We start from the raw sequence: 19,993 nt of genomic DNA on the forward strand, positions 1-19,993 counted from the left end.
TCTATCATAGTTTCCTCCTTATTTTTTCTAAATATATAGAGTACCCTCTCACCCACCCTCAGTAGGGTATTGGGGATTACAATGAGCTAGTGCACAGTGCCCGTGATCCAGTCGATGACTGTCATCAAAACCATAGCCATATTTTACATCAGAAAATACTTATAGTACTATGTCTATTGACAACATTGTTTTAGAAGTTTTCTTATCTAAGAGCCAGCTCCATAGCTGAAGCCATATTCATTGTGCCAGCTCCATGGATGAAAATCTGGCAAGTTTACTAACAGCAAGTTCATTTAAAGTGGATACTTTACAGATCATGGAATTTTGCTATTTTAACATACCGCACACTAAACAAGTTCGCTCTAACATCAGCGAGCTAGCTTGCTGATGTTAGAGACATGTTCACATTGTAAAATCTAGAATTTACACTCAATTTACGGCATTACCGAAGGCATATTTACCGACCTACAATTAAAAATAGAAGATATGGAACTAAAGCCAGTTTACTAACAACAACTAGCAAGACAATCTTAAGTGGATACTTTATAGATCAGTGAATTTTGTTATGTTAAAGTTTTTCTCAATCGCTTTGGCTCAAGTCTCGAATGAGAATAATCTTTTTTTAAACAAATTCACAATGACTTTATGGTTCGCACAGCAGATTAGAATGTATTATTAATTTAAGGAATTTGAATGTGTTTTGGCACATGTGCAAAAGGAGTCAGGTGGCTGAGCGGTTAGAGAATTGGGCTAGTAATCAGAAGATCGCTGGTTCGATTACTGGCCGTGCAAAATGACGTTGTGTCCTTGGGCAAGGCACTTCACCTTACTTGCCTCAGGGGAATGTCCCTGTACTTACTGTATGTCGCTCTGGATAAGAGCGTCTGCTAAATGACTAAATGTAAAATAATAAGTACAATTGGGCACTATAACTACATGCACATGGATGCTGATCAAAACTGATGAGTTGATTCTCAGTGACTTTCATACTCCTCACAACTTCAAAAATTCTGACATGGACTGTTTGTGATGTCTGCTAAATTGGCAAGTTACCTGCCAGGTGACATAGTAATGAAATAGGAATGGCAATATTTACCAATCAACACATTTCTTTCTCTTTTTTTGCATGGATGTCATTTTGTGCCAATTGTTTGTTCACTCTATTTGATTTTACATACGTGTAAGAATGTGCATGCAAATGTGAATGTTCTGTTTGCATGTAACACATTGAACAAATGTACTATACATACAAAATACATAAATGTTTCTGTGTACAACAGTATTGTACAGTATTGACTTTTCCCAGTAAAACAGGTATATAGCTTGCTCTTTATTAAACAAACTAGATGGCCTTATATTATTTATGTTATTTACACGACGGCATGCCATTTCTGTCTACACAGCTTGGGGGGAGGGAGGCGAGGCGACCACCCCCCCGCTCACACGATTACAAAATAACTTTTCATTTTGGTGGCATTGGCCAATTCACTGATGCAATAAGTAGGTTTTGAAGCATGAAATAAATGTTTTGGGTGAGAAACTACCTTTTGCAGACATGCAATAGAGTTGTGATGTCCCATTAAACAGTTGTGACAATTGTAGTTTAGAGAATGTTAAGACTGTTCCAAAAATTTGCCAAAACGATTGAGAAAAACTGCACCAACGCGCACAACACAAGTTCGCTCTAACATCAGCTAGCATACAGCCCTCTATCTGAACGACATGCTAACCTTAAATAAACTACACGTTCACTTCTATTATACCATGGCCTGGGTGAATACTCGATTCTGATTGGCTGCAGGGGTGTCCATTATTTTTGTAAAACTGTTTGTTCACCATTCTTAATTAATGCGCTGGCTACATAGTATAAGCCTGTGTCTAAAATAAGTAACCATAGAAACAGGGACACAGTCCTTTAACCCTTGTGCTGCCTTCGGGTCACATGACCCAAAGGTTCATAACGAACCATCGTTGTGTTTACCCAATTTTACCCAATACAAAAACAAATAAAAATAATTTTCTTTTAACCTTCGCAATGTGGGGGGTCTGAGACAGCCCGACGGTTAAAAGAAAATGCTTCACTTTGTTTTTGTATGCAGTAAAGTTGTCGCAATACGACGGTGGGTCACAATGACTGATGGGTCAGAACGACCCGAAGAGAACACAAGGGTTAAACACAGTTTATAATTTATTGAAACACTGTAACAAGCTAACATCTAATTACAACAAAGACTGACTTCAACATTTCTTATAACCTATTTGGAGAATATACATTTTCTGAATTTTGTCAGTGTCACATCTCAATCCCATTCACTATTCACCTCGCCAGTCTATCTGCTTCAGCCAGGCTGTGGCCAACAAGACAGTACACATGGCTAATCATTTTGTTCATTAAAATCTTGATATTAGTCTTGTTGCTAGTCTTGTTGTTAAACATACTGTCAAATTATATTTACTGTGTGGAGAATATGTCAAATTTGATGTGACCATCTCACATCTCGTTCGCTATTCAATCCGCTACTCCGGGCTGTGGCCAACAGGACATATAGCCAATCAGGGCTGGCCCAAGCCTTTATGGGGCCTTAAGCAGAATTGATTTGGGGGCCCCTCCGAATCTGTATAATTACCATTAACATAATATATATAATTTTTTTAAATTAAGATGTAACTTAATATGCTCTTGGGGGCCCTCTGGTGGCCACGGGGGCCCTAAGCAGCCGCTTAGTTCGCTTATGCCTTGGCCCGGCTCTGTAGCCAATAGACGAGCCTAGCTCTAATTTGTTCGTAAAAAATCTTGATATTGATTTGGGGACAATGACATAGCTGGTTAGCTAGCTAGTCTTCTTGTCAAACATTCTGTCAAATTCTGTACGGTTTGTCAGCCGTACACAATGTTATTGCTTTTGAATCTTACGTTTAGTCATTTAGCAGACGCTCTTATCCAGAGCGACTTACAGTAAGTACAGGGACATTCCCCCTGAGGCAAGTAGGGTGAAGTGCCTTGCCCAAGGACACATTGTAATTTTTCACAGCCTGGAATTGAACCGGCAACCTTCTGATTAATAGCCCGATTCCCTAACCGCTCAGCCATTTGACCCCCCCTGAATCTTGCTTGAATCTTGCTAGCATAATGTTAGCTTTCTGGCTCATAGCTCAGCCAAAGGAAAGCCAGGGTTGGTTCTATGAGCTGAGCAGACTAGAAATATCAGAGTTTATGTCTTGTAAGCTTGTTATGTCTTGTAAGCAAAATGTCCTCCTATGTCTCTTACACTGTTGGGGTGCCATTAGCACCATAATTGGAAAAGAGTCCTTAAATTGTATTTACAATCAAGAGGTTTTCTTTTTGGTTGATGTCTTGATGAAAACAATTATGGTTGTTGTGTGGCCAAACATTCATCTGTAGATTATTGCCTAATTAATAGCTAGACTAATGGGGTTGTTATTGATTCATTATCCTTACATTGTATAAAGTTACATCTCTCTTGGACAATTGGACAACTTAGTTATTTTTTCACTCTGGTTTGTTGAGTGTTGGTGGTGTCATCAGCTTAATTATTTAATTTGATGACAATGTTTCTTCCAGCTTTGTCGTGTTGAACTCTCTGCCTGTTTTATAGGGTTACATGTGAAGGCTGTGTTAGCTCATGTTACCACCTGTTCTGCATGTAGTAAGGTTGGATATTGGAGTGGCCTTGATGCTTGATATCAAATCACAACTAGTAGGTTAGCACAAAGGTGGGGGCGGGGGCATTACAAAACAAGAGAATGTCAGTCACAGAGAGTGAAGATTTGATACATGTTCCCAAGTGGTCCAAACATGGATTTATGCAAGTGACTAAACATCCTTAAACAACATGATGGATTGACATCTGCTGAGCCAATCTGTACAACAACACTGATGTAATCAATGGAATACTCATTTTGTACTCAACAGGAAGAGGACATATTTGACTATACAAATACAGAACTTAATTTACTCTAAACATTTACTCAAGAAAGAGTTGAGATTGACTGGAAAATAAATTGGAATGTGGAAAGACATTACTTCAAGTGGAAATGATGGGTATTGTATTTGGTCTCATAGACACTATTCTGCCGAAAGTGCTTAAATCTTTTCCAGAAACTTGTACCCACTTTCAGGCCTATCTATTTCAGAAGATTGTACCCACTTGTATCTATTCCAGAAGCTTGTACCTATTTCAGTCCAATTATTTTACAGAAAGGAAACGTGTGCTCGCTAGACCTGCAAGACAAACCTGTCTGGTTGCCTGTGGAGAACAGCTACCAGCCTGACACACAAAAGACTTACAGACTTATATGTCCGCCATCCAATTTTGTGTTGTATGTGTGTGATATACATTTCAGGTCATTCATGTACTCGTCTAATATGTCAATATGAACCTCTTTGTTTCACCCCAACTCTGTGACTAATTGTTAATATTGTTATTTTTACAGGAATCTTTTGGACATGGACACTTTTTCCAAGTCAGATCCTGGTAGGTGTTTTTTGTACTTACATATGTGAGAGAAACAGTTCCATTTACAATAATAACCACCAACCACCATTACTAATTTATTTTAAAAATATATCGCACCAACAGCACCAACCCTCAACTTGCTCACCAAAGCGATACGATTTTTACAATTTCCAGAATCTGTACAGAAAAGGAAACCACTCATAATTGAACATAATGAATCCACTCCTTAAGGTTTACTATGTCTGCCCCCAAATGAGGTCCTCTCTCTTAGTCGGGCCAGCTAATTTTCTCAACCTGATTGACTTAATGACTCCTCCACTCTGAGCGGCATATTTATAGTTACCAGCATGTTGTGTGTGTTTGGTCTTTGGTTGCATTAACTGAAGACTCCTTATCTGCCCTGTAAGGAAAGACAAATTGTGCCATTCTCACAGAATGACCTTTGAGAATGCTGCTGGATAACGAAAGAGTTAATTAAGAGGATCGCTTTTAGTTCCTTTCATTTAGTGAGGATGGAAAGAGGATGAGAGAGCATTAGAGATGTGTGTTTGCCTGTGTGTGAGTGCATAAGCGACTGTGACTGTCTTCATGAATTTGGCTTTTGCCTGGTGTGTTTGTGTGTTCTGTCAATGATCTTCTCTTTGTTTGATGTGTGTCTTTGTGTGCATATAAATGTTTTATGAGAGTGCTTGTGGGTGTGCAGTTTGTTTTTGTCTGATGTTTAATAGTGTGTGTGCATTGTGGACAGTTGGATTTAGACTCCAAAATTGCACTTGAAGAACATGAAATACTGTAGCAAAAAGAAATATTCACACTGACCTTTAACCCCCACACGTTAACAATGCTACCAAGAACAAATGTCAGAAGCCTCCTTCACAGGACTTTTGTATGGATCTATGGATATGTGTGGCGTTCTCAATGGCTGCTGTGCCATTAGTTCAGCTATAAAAAGGGTGCATGCTGCCAGATATTGGCTTTTGTTCAGTTATTTATTGGTTGATAAATAAAATTGTTCATAAATGAGATGGACGGATGATCGATTTTCATTGGTACCTGTCTCGGTCCTGCAGAGATCTCATGATGACTTGAGAGGGAGAGTTCATGCTGATACTGGTGCATGTGTGTCACGCCTCTGCGTGCTTATGTGTGTGTGTGCGCACGCGTATGTGTGAGCAGTTCACAGATGCATTTGTCTTAATCTCACCATGATTATACCTCAATACGCCTGTCTCTTCAATAGGTGCCTAATTAAGCCAACACTGGCATTGATTCACTCTTGGTAAACTACTTAATCAGACATTGAAATAGATAAATCCCCTGTTACTGTTGCATTAGTTCTGTACAATCAATGTGATATGATACTAATAAGGTCATAATAAATCAGTGTTTATTTCTGGCTCCGGGACATCATCCAGTTTGGTCATTCCTGTCATTTGGTCATTCATTCTGTCATTTCAAAATGTCTAAATTTATTTTTTAAGTCAATTAAATTGAACTAGTGCCCTATGTTTGTATTTCAGACCGTGACTAGTTTCTAGTTCTGCTATGATAATAATACTAAAGACGCTTTTCCACCGCAGAAAAGGGACTTTTGGAGGTACTCTGTGTGTTTCCAACACAGGAATCAGGGTCAAAATTAAGTTCCGGCTAAAATATTTAGCCATCGCAAAGACCCTTCTCTGGAGGTGGTACTTTTTCCTTCTTCTTTCTTTTTTTTTGGGGAGGTTGGACTTGGGAGCTGAACATGCTGATTAGTTTAGTGCTCGCAGCATTTTATGTTAACCACTATTTTTTTCACAGACTTGATCTGTTATGCTGTAACAGACTGATACAGCTTGCGATTCATCGCGTCATGTCTTTTACAGCGTTTTCTGTATACTAATGTATTCAGAAATACATGATTACAATCAACAGCAGCACAGCTTGAATTTCCTCCATGCTTTGTTGTTGTTGCAGCGTTGCACAAATGTCTGTCGCTTTGTATGACATTATCAATGTTTTCAGAATCAGAAACTGCTTTATTCACTTTGTATAATCTTCTACTTTACTGGCCCCCCTGGACTGGAAGGAGCAGTCGTGCACAGTCATACGTCACCGGACTATTTCCATAATCTTCATGGTACTTCAGATCACGATGAAAACACAGACAACAAAGGTCTGGAGGAATCAAAAGGTTGCTTGAAAAAAGTTCCTGGGATTAATTGGTCCGGGTAATTTTGGTGGAAATGTGACTTATGTAACAAAGTAGGGATGTAAAGGTAATGAAAGTTGGACCAATTTGTTTGTTGACCAATCGCTTCCCTACTGCTCAGAAAATATAATTTGAGACCGGAGAGAATATTCAAAATGGCAGCACCATCTTTGTATTTTTATAGGCCTGTTTATCCTTAAAAGTAGCAAACGCAAACTGCTTATCCAAACAACCACACACAGGGCACAACCTTGGGTCCTAAAGCAAGACACCTGGGGCCAAATATATCCTCTGTGTAAATTAATCCATAAAAGTATGCATACGGAGAAACCGCGACCGATATCACACGTTTATCTTCATAGATTCCACTTAACTTGTGATTGTGCACACGTGAACAAGGTTGTTGTCCACACCCCGTCAACTTTTCAATTAACCGATTGTGAACAATGAATGATTTTTAACCCGTGAATGAGTAGCGTCACAAATATGTGATCGTTCGAATGTGGGTCCCACAGCATAACATCATAAATATGTGATTTGAACATTCCAATTGATTATTTTCAAACTATATTAGACAAAAACTATGCGACAAACGCTTTAGTATGGCTTTATCTGAACTAATTAGAAGGCTAGCAAGTAACACTAACATGGTAGTAGGATTGCTACGAGTATTATGCTAGGTAACTTAACCCTGAAGCTAACTAAAGCTAGCTAGCTACTGTTACGGAAAAATAACTTACGCTGTGGGGACCGTTGGAAATATTTCAAACTCACACAGCTAGGGTTAATGGGAAATGGCTGAGGCAACAAAAAAAACAAAGGTGAAAAAAATTAACTGAATGTGAAATGAAGATCTTGGAGTGGATTGGCTTATTTCTGACCTGTCTGCCAGCTCCCGCTGAAAAGTCCCAGTTGCAGAGAACTTTTACAGTTGATTTGCTTGACTTTTGTTGTGCATTCCAACACAGGGCCCAGCTCTTGGATATCCATAACAATTTTTGCAGGCAAGACGCACGGACCTGGTTGGCTTTAGAAGGCTATTGCCAGGGCATGGAAGCTCCTATTGGGTCAAACGAGGTGTCAATCGAAAGGTCAGTGTATTGGCCATCTTGGAAATCTTTGAACGTAAATATTCTCAAACCACCTCCTGTGATGAGCGATAGTGCGTGAGTGACTGCCCAATTCAGTTGGCGAAGTCAGAATGATGCAACAAGAGATCGTGGCTATAAGCTTGGACGTATTAAGAAACCACGGGCCCCCGGGCCTGGATGTGTCAAGGGCCCCCTCCCCGCAAAAAAATAAATCAGGAATAATATTGATATTGTTTTTTTAAAACGCAAAAGTACAAAATAAACTACGTTTATATTCCAAAAATATTTGATAGTTGTAACCCTAGTGTACATTTGTAGCCCACACAACCCTCTCTCTTTCTTGAAAAATGACCATCATAGGCTTAACAATATTATATCTTCAATAAATAGTGTGTGTTGGGGGTGCTTAGACACAGCTCTAATGCTATTGTTTTGCACTTGCTTTTTGAACTTCTCCCTACAAAGTTGAAGGGCCCATATTGCATGGAGTACTCAGCCCCTCTAAAGTCCTATAGATAAACTGAGGGGATAAACACTCACTTGAAAGGTATCATGATGGTTTCTTTCTTGTGACATCTTCAAAGTGAATGTTTAGGCTATTTTTTTGTTTAATCAGTAGGACTTTTGGGGCCCTGTTAAAGACATTCATGACTTAAGCCTAGCATATACCGGCTATGGCGCATTGTGTCATATCATATCAATACAATACATATCAAGTTAATAACAGCGACGTCACGCAGAGGCTCTGGGTTAGGGGCCCCCTGAGCTCATGGGCCCCTGGGCCTGGGCCCGGTAGGCCCGTTGGTTAATCCATCCCTGGCTATAAGGGATTTAATAAATTTTAATGTAGGCGTTGGGAGGCAGCGTTTCTGGGCCCGCCCGCCTGCCTGGACCATTAACACTACATCCCATCAGTGATTACAGCTTTGTTTTACAGCTTAGTTTAGTTAGCAATGCTGATGAGCTAGATAGCTAAAGTTTGTTTTTTCAAGTTTAAGCTTCGCAGATATGGCTCGTCGAGTTATATTACTGATTTCTTTACAAGGCGGTTTTGTGAGTAAGATGGTCATGAAGGCAAGTGAAACAGCAAGTGCGGACATCATCTTGTAATTACAGGCAGTTAAAAAGGAGCATTCGCATGCATTTCAACCATTTCTCACACTGAGAAGGGATAACTTGTCCCACTATATACAATTAATTGACACGGTGCAGATTGTTGCTGAGTTGATACCTGCCTCCAGTTATACAGAGTATAGAGTTAAAAACCAGCCAATCAGAAACATCACTACCAGCTTGGATGTGTTGCAAAGGTGGCCATCAATGGACCAGACTAAGAGGCCCAGAGACCTGTTCCATAAAGCAAGTTTACTGAATAAGCCAGGCTAGGTTTACAGAATAGGTCAGTTAGTCTGACTCATTTCTAGTTCATTTGGTTCCATAAAGCCAGCTCAACGTAGTTCGAACTCAGTTACTATGGCAACTTATGCTTCGAAACTAGCCTGGTCCGGGGCAGGCAGGGCCGGATTAACCATTAGGGCAACTGGGCACTTGCCCAGGGGCACATGACATCTAAGGGGCCCTGGACAATGTCAACTAAAATGTTACATCACGCTATGAACGCAGTCCTAACTTTCCTTAATGTGAGTACTTTATTACAACTCGTTCGATCAAAATGTTAAAATCACGTCAAAAACAGTGTTTGTGTAGTCTAGTAGTAGCCAGTGCCGCCGCTCCCATAACGCTCACTACGCTCACACGCACCAACTCCTGAGGGGGCACCAAAAAATAGCCAACTGAAAAATCAAAATAGTTATAATACTTATAATACCAATATTATTTTAGTATAGAAATATTAGACACGTATATTACAAAACAGGCAGAACAAGAGATGTAGCCTATTTAAATGTTCACAAAAAGTTACAATGGTGCCCCCCCCCCAAAACAAAACAAATAGGCTACACACTCAACTTCCCAAGCTCGCTGTGGGTGCCCTTCCCTCAGTGGGCTGACAAACTTTGACAGTAGGCTAGGTCAACTTTTCTAAGATGGGCTTCAAACGATAACAGGAGTCAGGAGAAGGAAAAAAGAAAGAAAGAGACTGAGATGGTGCCCGTGCATCACTTTCAGGTAAGTCCATGTTTAATCATTGTTAAATACGGGAAATGTGCTGCTAATTTAATGGTTAGCCTATGCATACACCTCAAACTTGCTGACGTTATTGCTAATGTTAGCACACTCAAATATGTTAACTTAGTTAGGTGCAAGCTAGATTGAGATTTTACTGTTAAACATTATCTATGCATTTTACAAGTAACTGCGCCAGCTAGCTGTTACTTTCTTACCTACTGTCTGCCAAGATTTTACCAATTGAAAAACGGCTTGTAAAATGTTTATTTTACATAAAGCTCAAAAAACTATTTTGTGCTCAAATAAAGGCCCCAAAAATCCGCTCGCATTCATTTTGGACATCCGTAACTAGCATCACATCAGACACAGGGGGGAGGGGCCCTTAAGCCTTGTTGCCCAGGGCACAGAAAATTGTTAATCTGGCCCTGGGGGCAGGCTAAAGCCCAATTTATACTTAGGTCGCAGACACTTTTGAAAAGGTCGCCGACAGAAATGACGTCTCGGTCGACACTTTTAACAGTCGCTTAGAAGTGTCGCCTACCAGGAGAAATTTCTAATGGTCTAAATGGTCAGTTTCTCCGACTGATCACCTAGGCTACAAAGCGTTAACAATGTAACCATAGCTATGAATGTAACAGTAAAATGATTTTGTTTACGTCACGTGAACCTTGAGCACAGGTGACTGTTTGCCGAAGTATAAATGCAGCTGCCTGAGCGACACTTTTTTTTTCGTCTGCGACCATTTCAAAAGTGTCCGCGACCTAAGTATAAATTAAGCTTAACTGTCAGGCTTAGCCCGTGTTGTTGCTTAACCAGACGTTCCTGTAACTCTGACCCAACGGGAAAATGATGATTTACCACAGACATTGATTTTCTCATTCTCCCTCAGTTCAATATGTAGGCTACATTTATAGAAAATTAACTTAAATACATAGGCTACACCATTTAGCCTAATGCATTAAACAATGATGAACAATGATTTCAGAATGATACAAACCTACATTAAACATATGGCTATATGGTAATTTGTGATTCAAAGGTTTTATAACAAGGAGGCAAACTTGTGCATTACAATGCAGACATGACAATGATTGACACCAATCTGGCACACTTACAAGAGCAATTAACTGAATAAATGCCAGGTATAGCCTATCGGAGACAGTTGCGGTCTTTCCATGTGCCCACCTGCTTCGTTGACCAACCAGCCGGCAAGTCACTTGTGCTAGCAGCAGTAGCAGCTAACGTTACCTCAGCACCTGCTGCGTCTTCGGAGCACTCGGCCTCATTTCTTCTGGGGAATCACTGGGTGGGAGATGATCCTCTGTTCTGGTAGTGAGTGGGCCCACTGTGCTAGCTGCAACAGCATTGTCATTTGGTGCCTCTTCATCTCTGAGTGCCACCTTTTTGGATGTGAACCCAAAGTATGTGAATGATACACTCTGGTTAACTTTCGCTTGCTAGCCATTGACTTCTCAACGTTTCTGTTTGGCGCACAGGACTGGCTGGCTCCGCTTGGCCAAAAAAATGGTGAATAAATGTTTTGATTTCTGAATACTGAACATGATGAGCTTAAAAACATTTTAGTGACCATTAGTGACAATATTTATTTATTTAGAAAAGAATTGAGACCGCCTTCAAATTTTGCTTTTGAGGCTTTCAGGGGGGCTCGTGGGTTAATCGGGGGGGGGAGGGGGGGGGTCGAGCCCCCCCGGACCCCCCCGTAGTTTGCACACTGGTAACACTTGTATACGTTATGCAAATATGCAACTTGTTTGTTGAAATGTTAATAAATGGGAGCTTCCTCAAGCAGCCATCTCTTTCCCGACAATCCCCTCTGTGCACAAACCCTTACATATGGTAATTAAAGGTGACATGACATGAAAACTTCACTTTAGGAGGTTATTTAACATTAATGTGAGTTCCCCTAGCATGCCTTTGGTCCCCCAGTGGCTAGAATTTTTGATATGTGTAAACCAAGCCCTGGGTGTTCTTCTCCGCCTTTGAGAAAATGAAGGCTCAATTGCTCTGTTTGAAAATCTCCTCCTTGTGACGTCACAAGGAGGGAGGTTACCTCCCCTCTCTCTGCTTTGCCCGCCCAGAAAATCTGGCCCGCCCATAAGAAACTGAGCTACGACCGTGCAAGTGTTTTTATCCTCGAGAGACATCATGGCTTGCAAACGAACGAAGCATTACATTTACTCAGTTTGGATGTACAAAGGAAAACAAAAATCTTTACAGTTCCTTCATCCGAGCCTCTGGACCCAGTGTCTTAATTTTATTTTCTCTGGAAATGTGTTTTGTATGTCTGCGCCAAACACTTCAGCCACGACTGTTTCTTCAATTTGAGCTAATACAAAACTGGCCTTGCTGAAATTAAATTCTGGATCAGTACTAACTCTCCTTCGTCCAGCTACTAACCTCGGACAAGTAAGTTAACTAACGCTATATAATTTTGTAGCTTTACTGTATATGGTTACCTAGCTTGCTACCCTTAGAATGTAGCTGTAACATTAGCTCTGAAGCTAACAGCTGAGTTACTGTCGCTAATGGAAAGGTAGATAGCATCAAGTATGTGTGTGAATACACATGCTGTAACGTGAGTGTTGTACACTTCTTTGTTATTTGGATAACCGTTCTGCTGTTGGTGTTATGACGCGCGCGATATCTGCCTTTCCCCTTATTGAAATGACTGAGTGTGTACCTCTGCAAACCAGGGTTATCAGATGAGAATGGGCAAATTCGAGGTATCTTACAGCAACGGGGCTACAGCCATTGCGATACATCCATTGTAAACATTAGCGCATGGTGCCGCCCCTCCGCTCCTCATTAGCATTTAAAGCTACAGACACCAAAACAGCGCGTTCTGAGGAAAGCTCCTTGTGGGACTGCTAGTAGTGGCTGTAATTCTGCACCTAGGCTGAATTTCGGGAAAGAGACTTCTGATACAGTATTAGGGGACCACTAAGGCCTATATAAAAGCATCCAAAAACAGCATGTCATGGGATCTTTAAACATTAAAACACCTGCGGCTTATAGTCCATTGCGGCTTATATATGTACACATCATTCAATTTAGCTGCTGCGACTTATATTCATGTGCGCCTTATAGTCCAAAAATTATGGTACGCAGATACAAATCAAAATGTATTTGTATAGCCCTTTTTTACACGCAAGCATGTCACAGAGGGCTTCACATACGCCCATAGAACTGCCCCTCAACCAACCTAAACCCTCAAGGAAGACAAGGAAAAACTCCCAGAAAAACTCACTAGAGGAGAAAAAATGGAAGAAACCTTGGGAGGAGCAATTCAGTGAGGGATCCCCTCCTCCAGAGACGGTTGGTGAAAGAGAGGAGCAGAACACAGGCTTGACATAGTCATATAGCAGGGAAATGTCAATGGGTTTTGAAACACCAAAATCCATTGTTTAACTTGGTAGATGTGGGAAGGGACCGGGAAACTCGCTGTTGCCCGTCATGGAGACTGATTTCCGGTTGGCGACCAGGTCCAGCGTTGGCAGACCGACGACAAGGCAGGTGCTGACAGCTCAAACCCCCCACACCACAGGGGATGTGTGGAGGGGAGACAGAGAAGGAAAAGGAAAGCAGGGATTAGAGAATGCCAGGAGCAGCTAACAGTTACAGTCATATTAGAATGAGATCCCCACCAGTCAAGTGTGGACTATTGCAGCAATTTAGCAGAGCAAAAAAGGGAATTTCATGCAGCCATAGACACTAAGACAGCGCCAGCCCCCCTCAGTTGGAACATGAAATCTGTTCCAGGGGAAATAACTCTAAAATAAGTTATACTTATACGAATAAGGATGAGAAAGACCCGTCCCCCGTCGTCTCCAACTAATAACAGAAACTATAACAGTAACAATATACAGTAACAGGTTTAGTATATTTGTAAAATCTAGATGGGGCAACATGAACATATAGAAGCTTTAATTGTAATTAAACGTTATCAGTGATACATATACAGACAGACACACACTTCAGGTTTACATAGAAAGTACATACACACATACTTTAGCAGTCATAGGACGCTTAGTAGTCATAGAATTGACTAAACAAGAATGCTTTTAACCTAATTTTGAATGTCGAAACAGTATCAGCCTCCTTAATTGAGACAGGTAATTTGTTCCAGAGAAGAGGTGCTCTATATGAGAACGCCCTGCCTCCAGCTGTTTTTTTTATTCATTTTGGGGACCACCAGATAGCTGGCATCTTGAGATCTAAGTGTTCTTATGGGGTGATAGGGTGCAAGGAGACCAGAGAGGTAAAGTGGTGCCAATCCATGCAGAGGTTTGTAGGTTAGTAATAGAACTTTGAAATAAGCTCTGGCTTGGATAGGGAGCCAGTCTAAAGAGACGAGAGTAGATGTTATGTGATCAAACTTTCTGGTTCTATTCAATAATCTATTAGCAGCATTTTGCACCCGCTGTAAATTTTTTAAGTAGGTAATTGGGAGGCCAGAGAACAACACATTGCAGTAGTTCAGTCAAGACAATCACGTATTAGATTTGAGCATTTATTGTTACATGAACATGTAGATTTAACTTGGCGGAGTGGATGATCTAAGGGAAGCACTCCCTGCCTCCTCGATGCAACACCTCCATACATGACATATGAGGCAGGGAGCAATAGAGATATAATCCCCCTGGTGGAAAGAACATACAGACAGCATGGGGGAGAAGGGGATGGTGGAGGGTGGCAGCAGCACTGATCATACAACTACCGGGGTGAGTGTGTGCGTATCCGCGCGTCTTTTAAAGACGCCTTATCGGACGTGGCCCAATGGATATGCGCTGCTAACATGGGTGTGGTAGTGGGCGGAGGAAAGGAAGGGTGGAGTAAGACGCCTTACGTCCCCGATGACTGACTCGCGCTGCCCGATTGCCCTGCCTGAACTAGCTGCGCTTATTCCAGTCGGGATGTAACAAATGCATGTATTAATTTTTCAGCATCATCCTTTGAGAGGAATTTTCATATTTTGGTGATATGTTATGTAGATGGTAAAATGCAGTTCTGGTAATTTGCTTAAATATTGTACTCAAACGAAAGGTCAGGGTCCAATGTGACTCCTAGATTTTTTACCAGCTGGCTTTGAGAGACTTGGATGCTGTCTAAGTCTAAGGTCAGATTTGATAAATTATTTCGGTATATTTTAGGACCGAAAATTTGCACCTCTGTTTTATCCGACTTGAAAATAAGGAAATTTGCTGTCATCCAAGTTCTTATCCCAAAAACACATTTTTCCATAGCGTGTAATAATTCTCCAGGCTTTATAGACATATATAGCTGACTATCATCTGCGTAACAGTGAAAATGTATCCCAGAGCTTCTAGTTATGTTTCCTAAAGGCAGAATATAAAGCGAAAATAACAGAGGGCCTAGAACTAAACCCTGTGGTATTTTACAGTGGAACTCCTGGATGAGCAGCCATCATAGTGGACAAATTGTGATCTGTCAGATAGATACGATCTAAACCACTGAAGTGAAGTACCAGAAATCCCAACATAGTTCTCCATACGGTCCAGGAGAATCTCATGATCCACCGTGTCAAAAGCTGCACTTAGGTCTAGGAGAACCAGGACAGAGATAGAGCCCGTGTCAGAGGCTAATAGTAGATCATTGACTACCTTGGCTAATGCAGTTTCAGTGCTGTAGTGAAGACGAAATCCAGACTGGAGAGGTGCTCAGTGAGCTGTTGTACCACAGCTTTTTCTAAAGATTTTGAGAGAAATGGAAAATGTGAAATTGGCCTGTAGTTGCCAAGACAACCTGAATCCAGGTTTGTTTTTTTAAGAAGGGGCTTAATAATAGCTTGTTTAAAATCGTGAGGGACTTGGCCAGTTACGATAGATTCATTAATAATACTAAGCATGAGTGGTCCAAGAATAGTGAGAAGTTCCTTACGAAGTTTGGCAGGGAGGGGATCGAGAAGGCAACTGGTGGCTTTCGATAAATCTATCAGCTTTATGAACGCTTCCATAGAAATAGGGTTAAAGTGAGTGAGAGCCTCAACATGCAGCATGCTTGGTATAGAGGAAAATTCAGTGTTCATGGCTATTCCTCCAGGGCTAGCCTGTAGTTTGTCCCTTATTGCATAGATTCTTTGGTCAAAGAATTCTAGGAAATCATTGGAAGAGAGATCTGTACTAACACCGCGTGTACCTTTCTTAGTGAGTTTTGCAACGGTATCAAATAGGAACTTAGTGTTTTGCTGGTTCTTACTAATCAACTTAGAGAAGTATTCAGATCTGGACCTGAATACTAGCCAGTTCTATAGCTGTGTTTGGGGATATGTAACGGCTAGTAGAAATTTTCTGACTGCCTCTAAGGCTCTGGCAGAGGTCCATTTTGAAGGTAACCAGGCAATGGTCTGATAATATAGGATTGTGGGGGTGGACAATGGCGTCAGTAATCTCAATTCCCCGTGTGAGAACTAAATCTAATGTATGCGAGTGAAGATATATAGGTTTGGAAACCACCTGTGTGAGACCTGTGGAATCCATTAGAGCAGTAAAGGCCTTACTTAAATGATCTTTTGGTTCATCCACGTGAATGTTAAAATCACCCATAATTAAGATGATATCAGTATATGTCACAAGATCACATACCCCTGGCCCATACTCCCTCTAGGAAGAGGGAGTATGGGCCAGGGGGCCGGTATAGAGTGACTATACAAAATGAGGGAGGGGGGGCAGGAGTAGCAGCATTACTCCTCTTTAAAGTAGTTGGTGGTTTCATGCAAATTATTTAAAATGTTTTAAAAGGTGTTCACAGAGGTTGAAGCTAGCTTCATATATCATAGCAACACCACCACCTTTCTTTGAGACACGAGTAATGTGTGAGTACGTGAAATCCGGAGGCGATGCTTCATTCAGGGGGGAATATACGTCAGGTTTTAACCAGGCTTCGGTGAGTCCAATCAGGTCCAGGCTGCATTCAGACATCAGATCATTAATCAAAACGGCCGGATACAATTAACGCTATCGAGACCAAGACAAACATTTTGACACTGACTGTCTATGTAGTGCAAAAATGTTCTGCATTTTAGCGGTGGGAAAATAATGATTAATAATAATGAGAGAGAATATAGGTTGTGTTGCAAACAGGCGGAAACAGAATCTCAAAAGACAGTTCCGTCAAGTTTATTTTAGCGCTCGCAGCACTTTTGAGACAATAGCTATTAGCTAGTTGGCTATTGTCTTACTCAGGGGTCCCTAAACTTTTTTTCTGCGAGGGCCAGATAATTTCTTTCTTTAATGTGGGGCCGGGTCGGTCTGTAACAGAAAATTACATGGGCCGGACTGCCGGAGTGACTACCAGTATTATTGTGGAGATTTTATGATTTTAAATGTATTCATTATAAGACTATTTATATAGCACATTTCATAGAAGAATTGCAGCTCAAGGTGCTTTACATAGAATCAATAAAAACAATAATACAAGTGATAAGTAATAATTAAAATAGCCAACAATAATATAACTAATAAAAGTAGGAAAACCCTTCTGAGATAAAATGTGTTAAATGCTTTGGTAAAAAGGTATGTTTTAAGCTTTCTTTAAAAAATGTCTAGCGTGTTTGCTTCCCTAATATTTATGGGTAATTTGTTCCATAGTTTTGGGGTGTAATTGACAAAGGCTGCATCACCAATCTTCTTGTGACTGCTTCTGGTGACCTCTAAAAGGCCTGCATTTGATGATTGCAGTGTTCTAGCTGGTGTGTAGTTTATAAGAGAGTTAGCAATGTAGCTAGGTCCTTGTCCATGTAGAGCTTTGTATGTGAGGAAAAGGACCTTAAAGTCAATTCTGAAGGTAACAGGGAGCCAGTGTAAAGTAGCTAGGACAGGACTAATGTGTTTTCTCCTTTTAGTTTTGGTTAATAATCTGGCTGCAGAATTTTGAATGAGCTGTAGTCTTTCAGTGGTTTTCTTGGGAACACCAGTGAAAAGTGCGTTACAGTAGTCCAGCTGGCTGGATATAAAAGCATGAATTTACTTCTCTGCATCATTTTGGTTTATGAATGGTCGTACCTTTGCTATATTCCTCAGGTGAAAGAAAGCTGTTTTGGTCACTTTATTAATGTGAGAGTTGAAATTCAAATCCGAGTCCAGAATTACACCGAGACTTGTCACCTCTGGTTTAATCCAGGGGGTTAAACATCCTAGATTCTTAGTAAGCATCTCTTTTGGATTTGGGACCAAATAGTAGGACTTCAGTTTTGTCTTCATTTAATTTAAGAAAGTTATCATTCATCCATTTGTTTATTGCCGACAGGCAGTTGGTAATGGAATTGATGGCCGTTGCATCGTTGGGTTCAGTGGATATACAGTTCCTTGCAAAAGTATTGACCCCCCATGGTGTTTTTCCTATTTTGTTGTCTTACAACCTGGAATTAAAATGGATTTTTATTTGGATTTCATGTAATGGACATACACAAAATAGTTCAAATTGGTGAAGTGAAATGAAAACAATAACTTGTTTCAAAAAATTCTAAAAAATAAATAACATAAGTGGTGCGGGCATATGTATTCACCCCCTTTGCTATTAAGCCTCTAAATAAGATCTGGTGCAACCAATTACCTTCAGAAGTCACATTATTAGTTAAATAAAGTCCACCTGTGTGCAATCTAAGTGTCACATGATCTCAGTATATATACACCTGTTCTGAAAGGCCCCAGAGTCTGTAACACCACTAAGCAAGGTGTGCCACTAAGCAAGGGGCACCATAAAGACCAAGGATCTCTCCAAACAGGTCAGGGACAAAGTTGTGGAGAAGTACAGATCAGGGTTGGGTTATAAAAAAATATCCAAAACTTTGAACTTCCCACGGACCACCATTAAAGCCATTATTAAAAAATTGAAAGAATATGGCACCACAACAAACCTGGCAAGAGAGGGCTGGAATGGAGCTTTTTGGCCATCAAGGAAAACGCTATGTCTGGCGCAAACCCAACACCGCTCATCACCGCTCATCACCCCAAGAACACCATCCACACAGTGAAGCATGGTGGTGGCAGCATCATGCTGTGGGGATGTTTTTCATCGGCAGGGACTGGGAAACTGGTCAAAATTGAAGGAATTATGGATGGCGCTAAATACAGGGAATTTCTTCAGGGAAACCTGTTTCAGTCTTCCAGAGATTTGAGACTGGGACGGAGGTTCACTTTCCAGCAGGACAATGACCCTAAGCATACTGCTAAAGCAACACTCGAGTGGTTTAAGGGGAAACATTTAAATGTCTTGGAATGGCCTAGTCAAAGCCCAGACCTCAATCCAATTGAGAATCTGTGGTATGACTTAAACATTGCTGTACACAAGCAGAACCCATCCAACTTGAAGGAGCTGGAGCAGTTTTGCCTTGAAGAATGGGCAAACATCCCAGTGGCTAGATGTGCCAAGCTTATAGATACATACCAAGAGACTTGCAGCTGTAATTGCTGCAAAAGGTGGCTCTACAAAAGTATTGACTTTGGGGGTATGGGGGTGAATAGTTATACACGCTCAAGTTGTTTTTTTTGTCTTATTTCTTGTTTGTTTCACAATAAAAAATATTTTGCATCTTCAAAGTGCATGTTGTGTAAATCAAATGATACAAACCCCCAAAAAATCTATTTAAATTCCAGGTTGAAAGGCAACAAAATAGGAAAAATGCTAAGGGGGGTCAATACTTTTACATTTACATTTAGTCATTTAGCAGACGCTCTTATCCAGAGCGACTTACAGTAAGTACAGGGACATTCCCCTGAGGCAAGTAGGGTGAAGTGCCTTGCCCAAGGACACAACGTCAGTTGGCATGACCGGGAATCGAACTGGCCACCTTCGGATTACTAGCCCGATTCCCTCACCGCTCAGCCACCTGACTCCCTCACTTTTGCAAGGCACTGTATGTGACACTTGTGTGTCATCCGCATAGCTATGGAAATCTATGTTATGTTCTCTGATTATGTCGCCGAGTGGTAACATATAAAGACAAAAAAGTAATGGACCTAAGCAGCTTCCTTGAGCAACCCCGTAGCCGTTCTCATGTATCTTAGACCTATGGTCTCTTAACCCTTGTGTTATCTTCGGGTCATTCTGACCCATCAGTCATTGTG

At 40.9% G+C, this 19,993-nt stretch overlaps 1 protein-coding gene across 1 annotated transcript in view; it reads left to right on the top strand.

Annotated features, from left to right (window-relative positions):
• Positions 1 to 19,993, top strand: part of LOC136948744 (copine-9-like) — a 248,155-nt gene that overhangs the window by 9,277 nt on the left and 218,885 nt on the right. The window contains exon 2 of the mRNA XM_067242751.1: positions 4,456 to 4,496. Within this exon, the coding sequence (XP_067098852.1) occupies positions 4,456 to 4,496 (41 nt within the window). The remainder of the gene's footprint in view (positions 1 to 4,455; positions 4,497 to 19,993) is intronic.

The sequence above is a fragment of the Osmerus mordax genome, chromosome 1 (assembly GCF_038355195.1).
Source record: "Osmerus mordax isolate fOsmMor3 chromosome 1, fOsmMor3.pri, whole genome shotgun sequence".
NCBI classification, from domain to species: Eukaryota; Metazoa; Chordata; class Actinopteri; order Osmeriformes; family Osmeridae; genus Osmerus; species Osmerus mordax.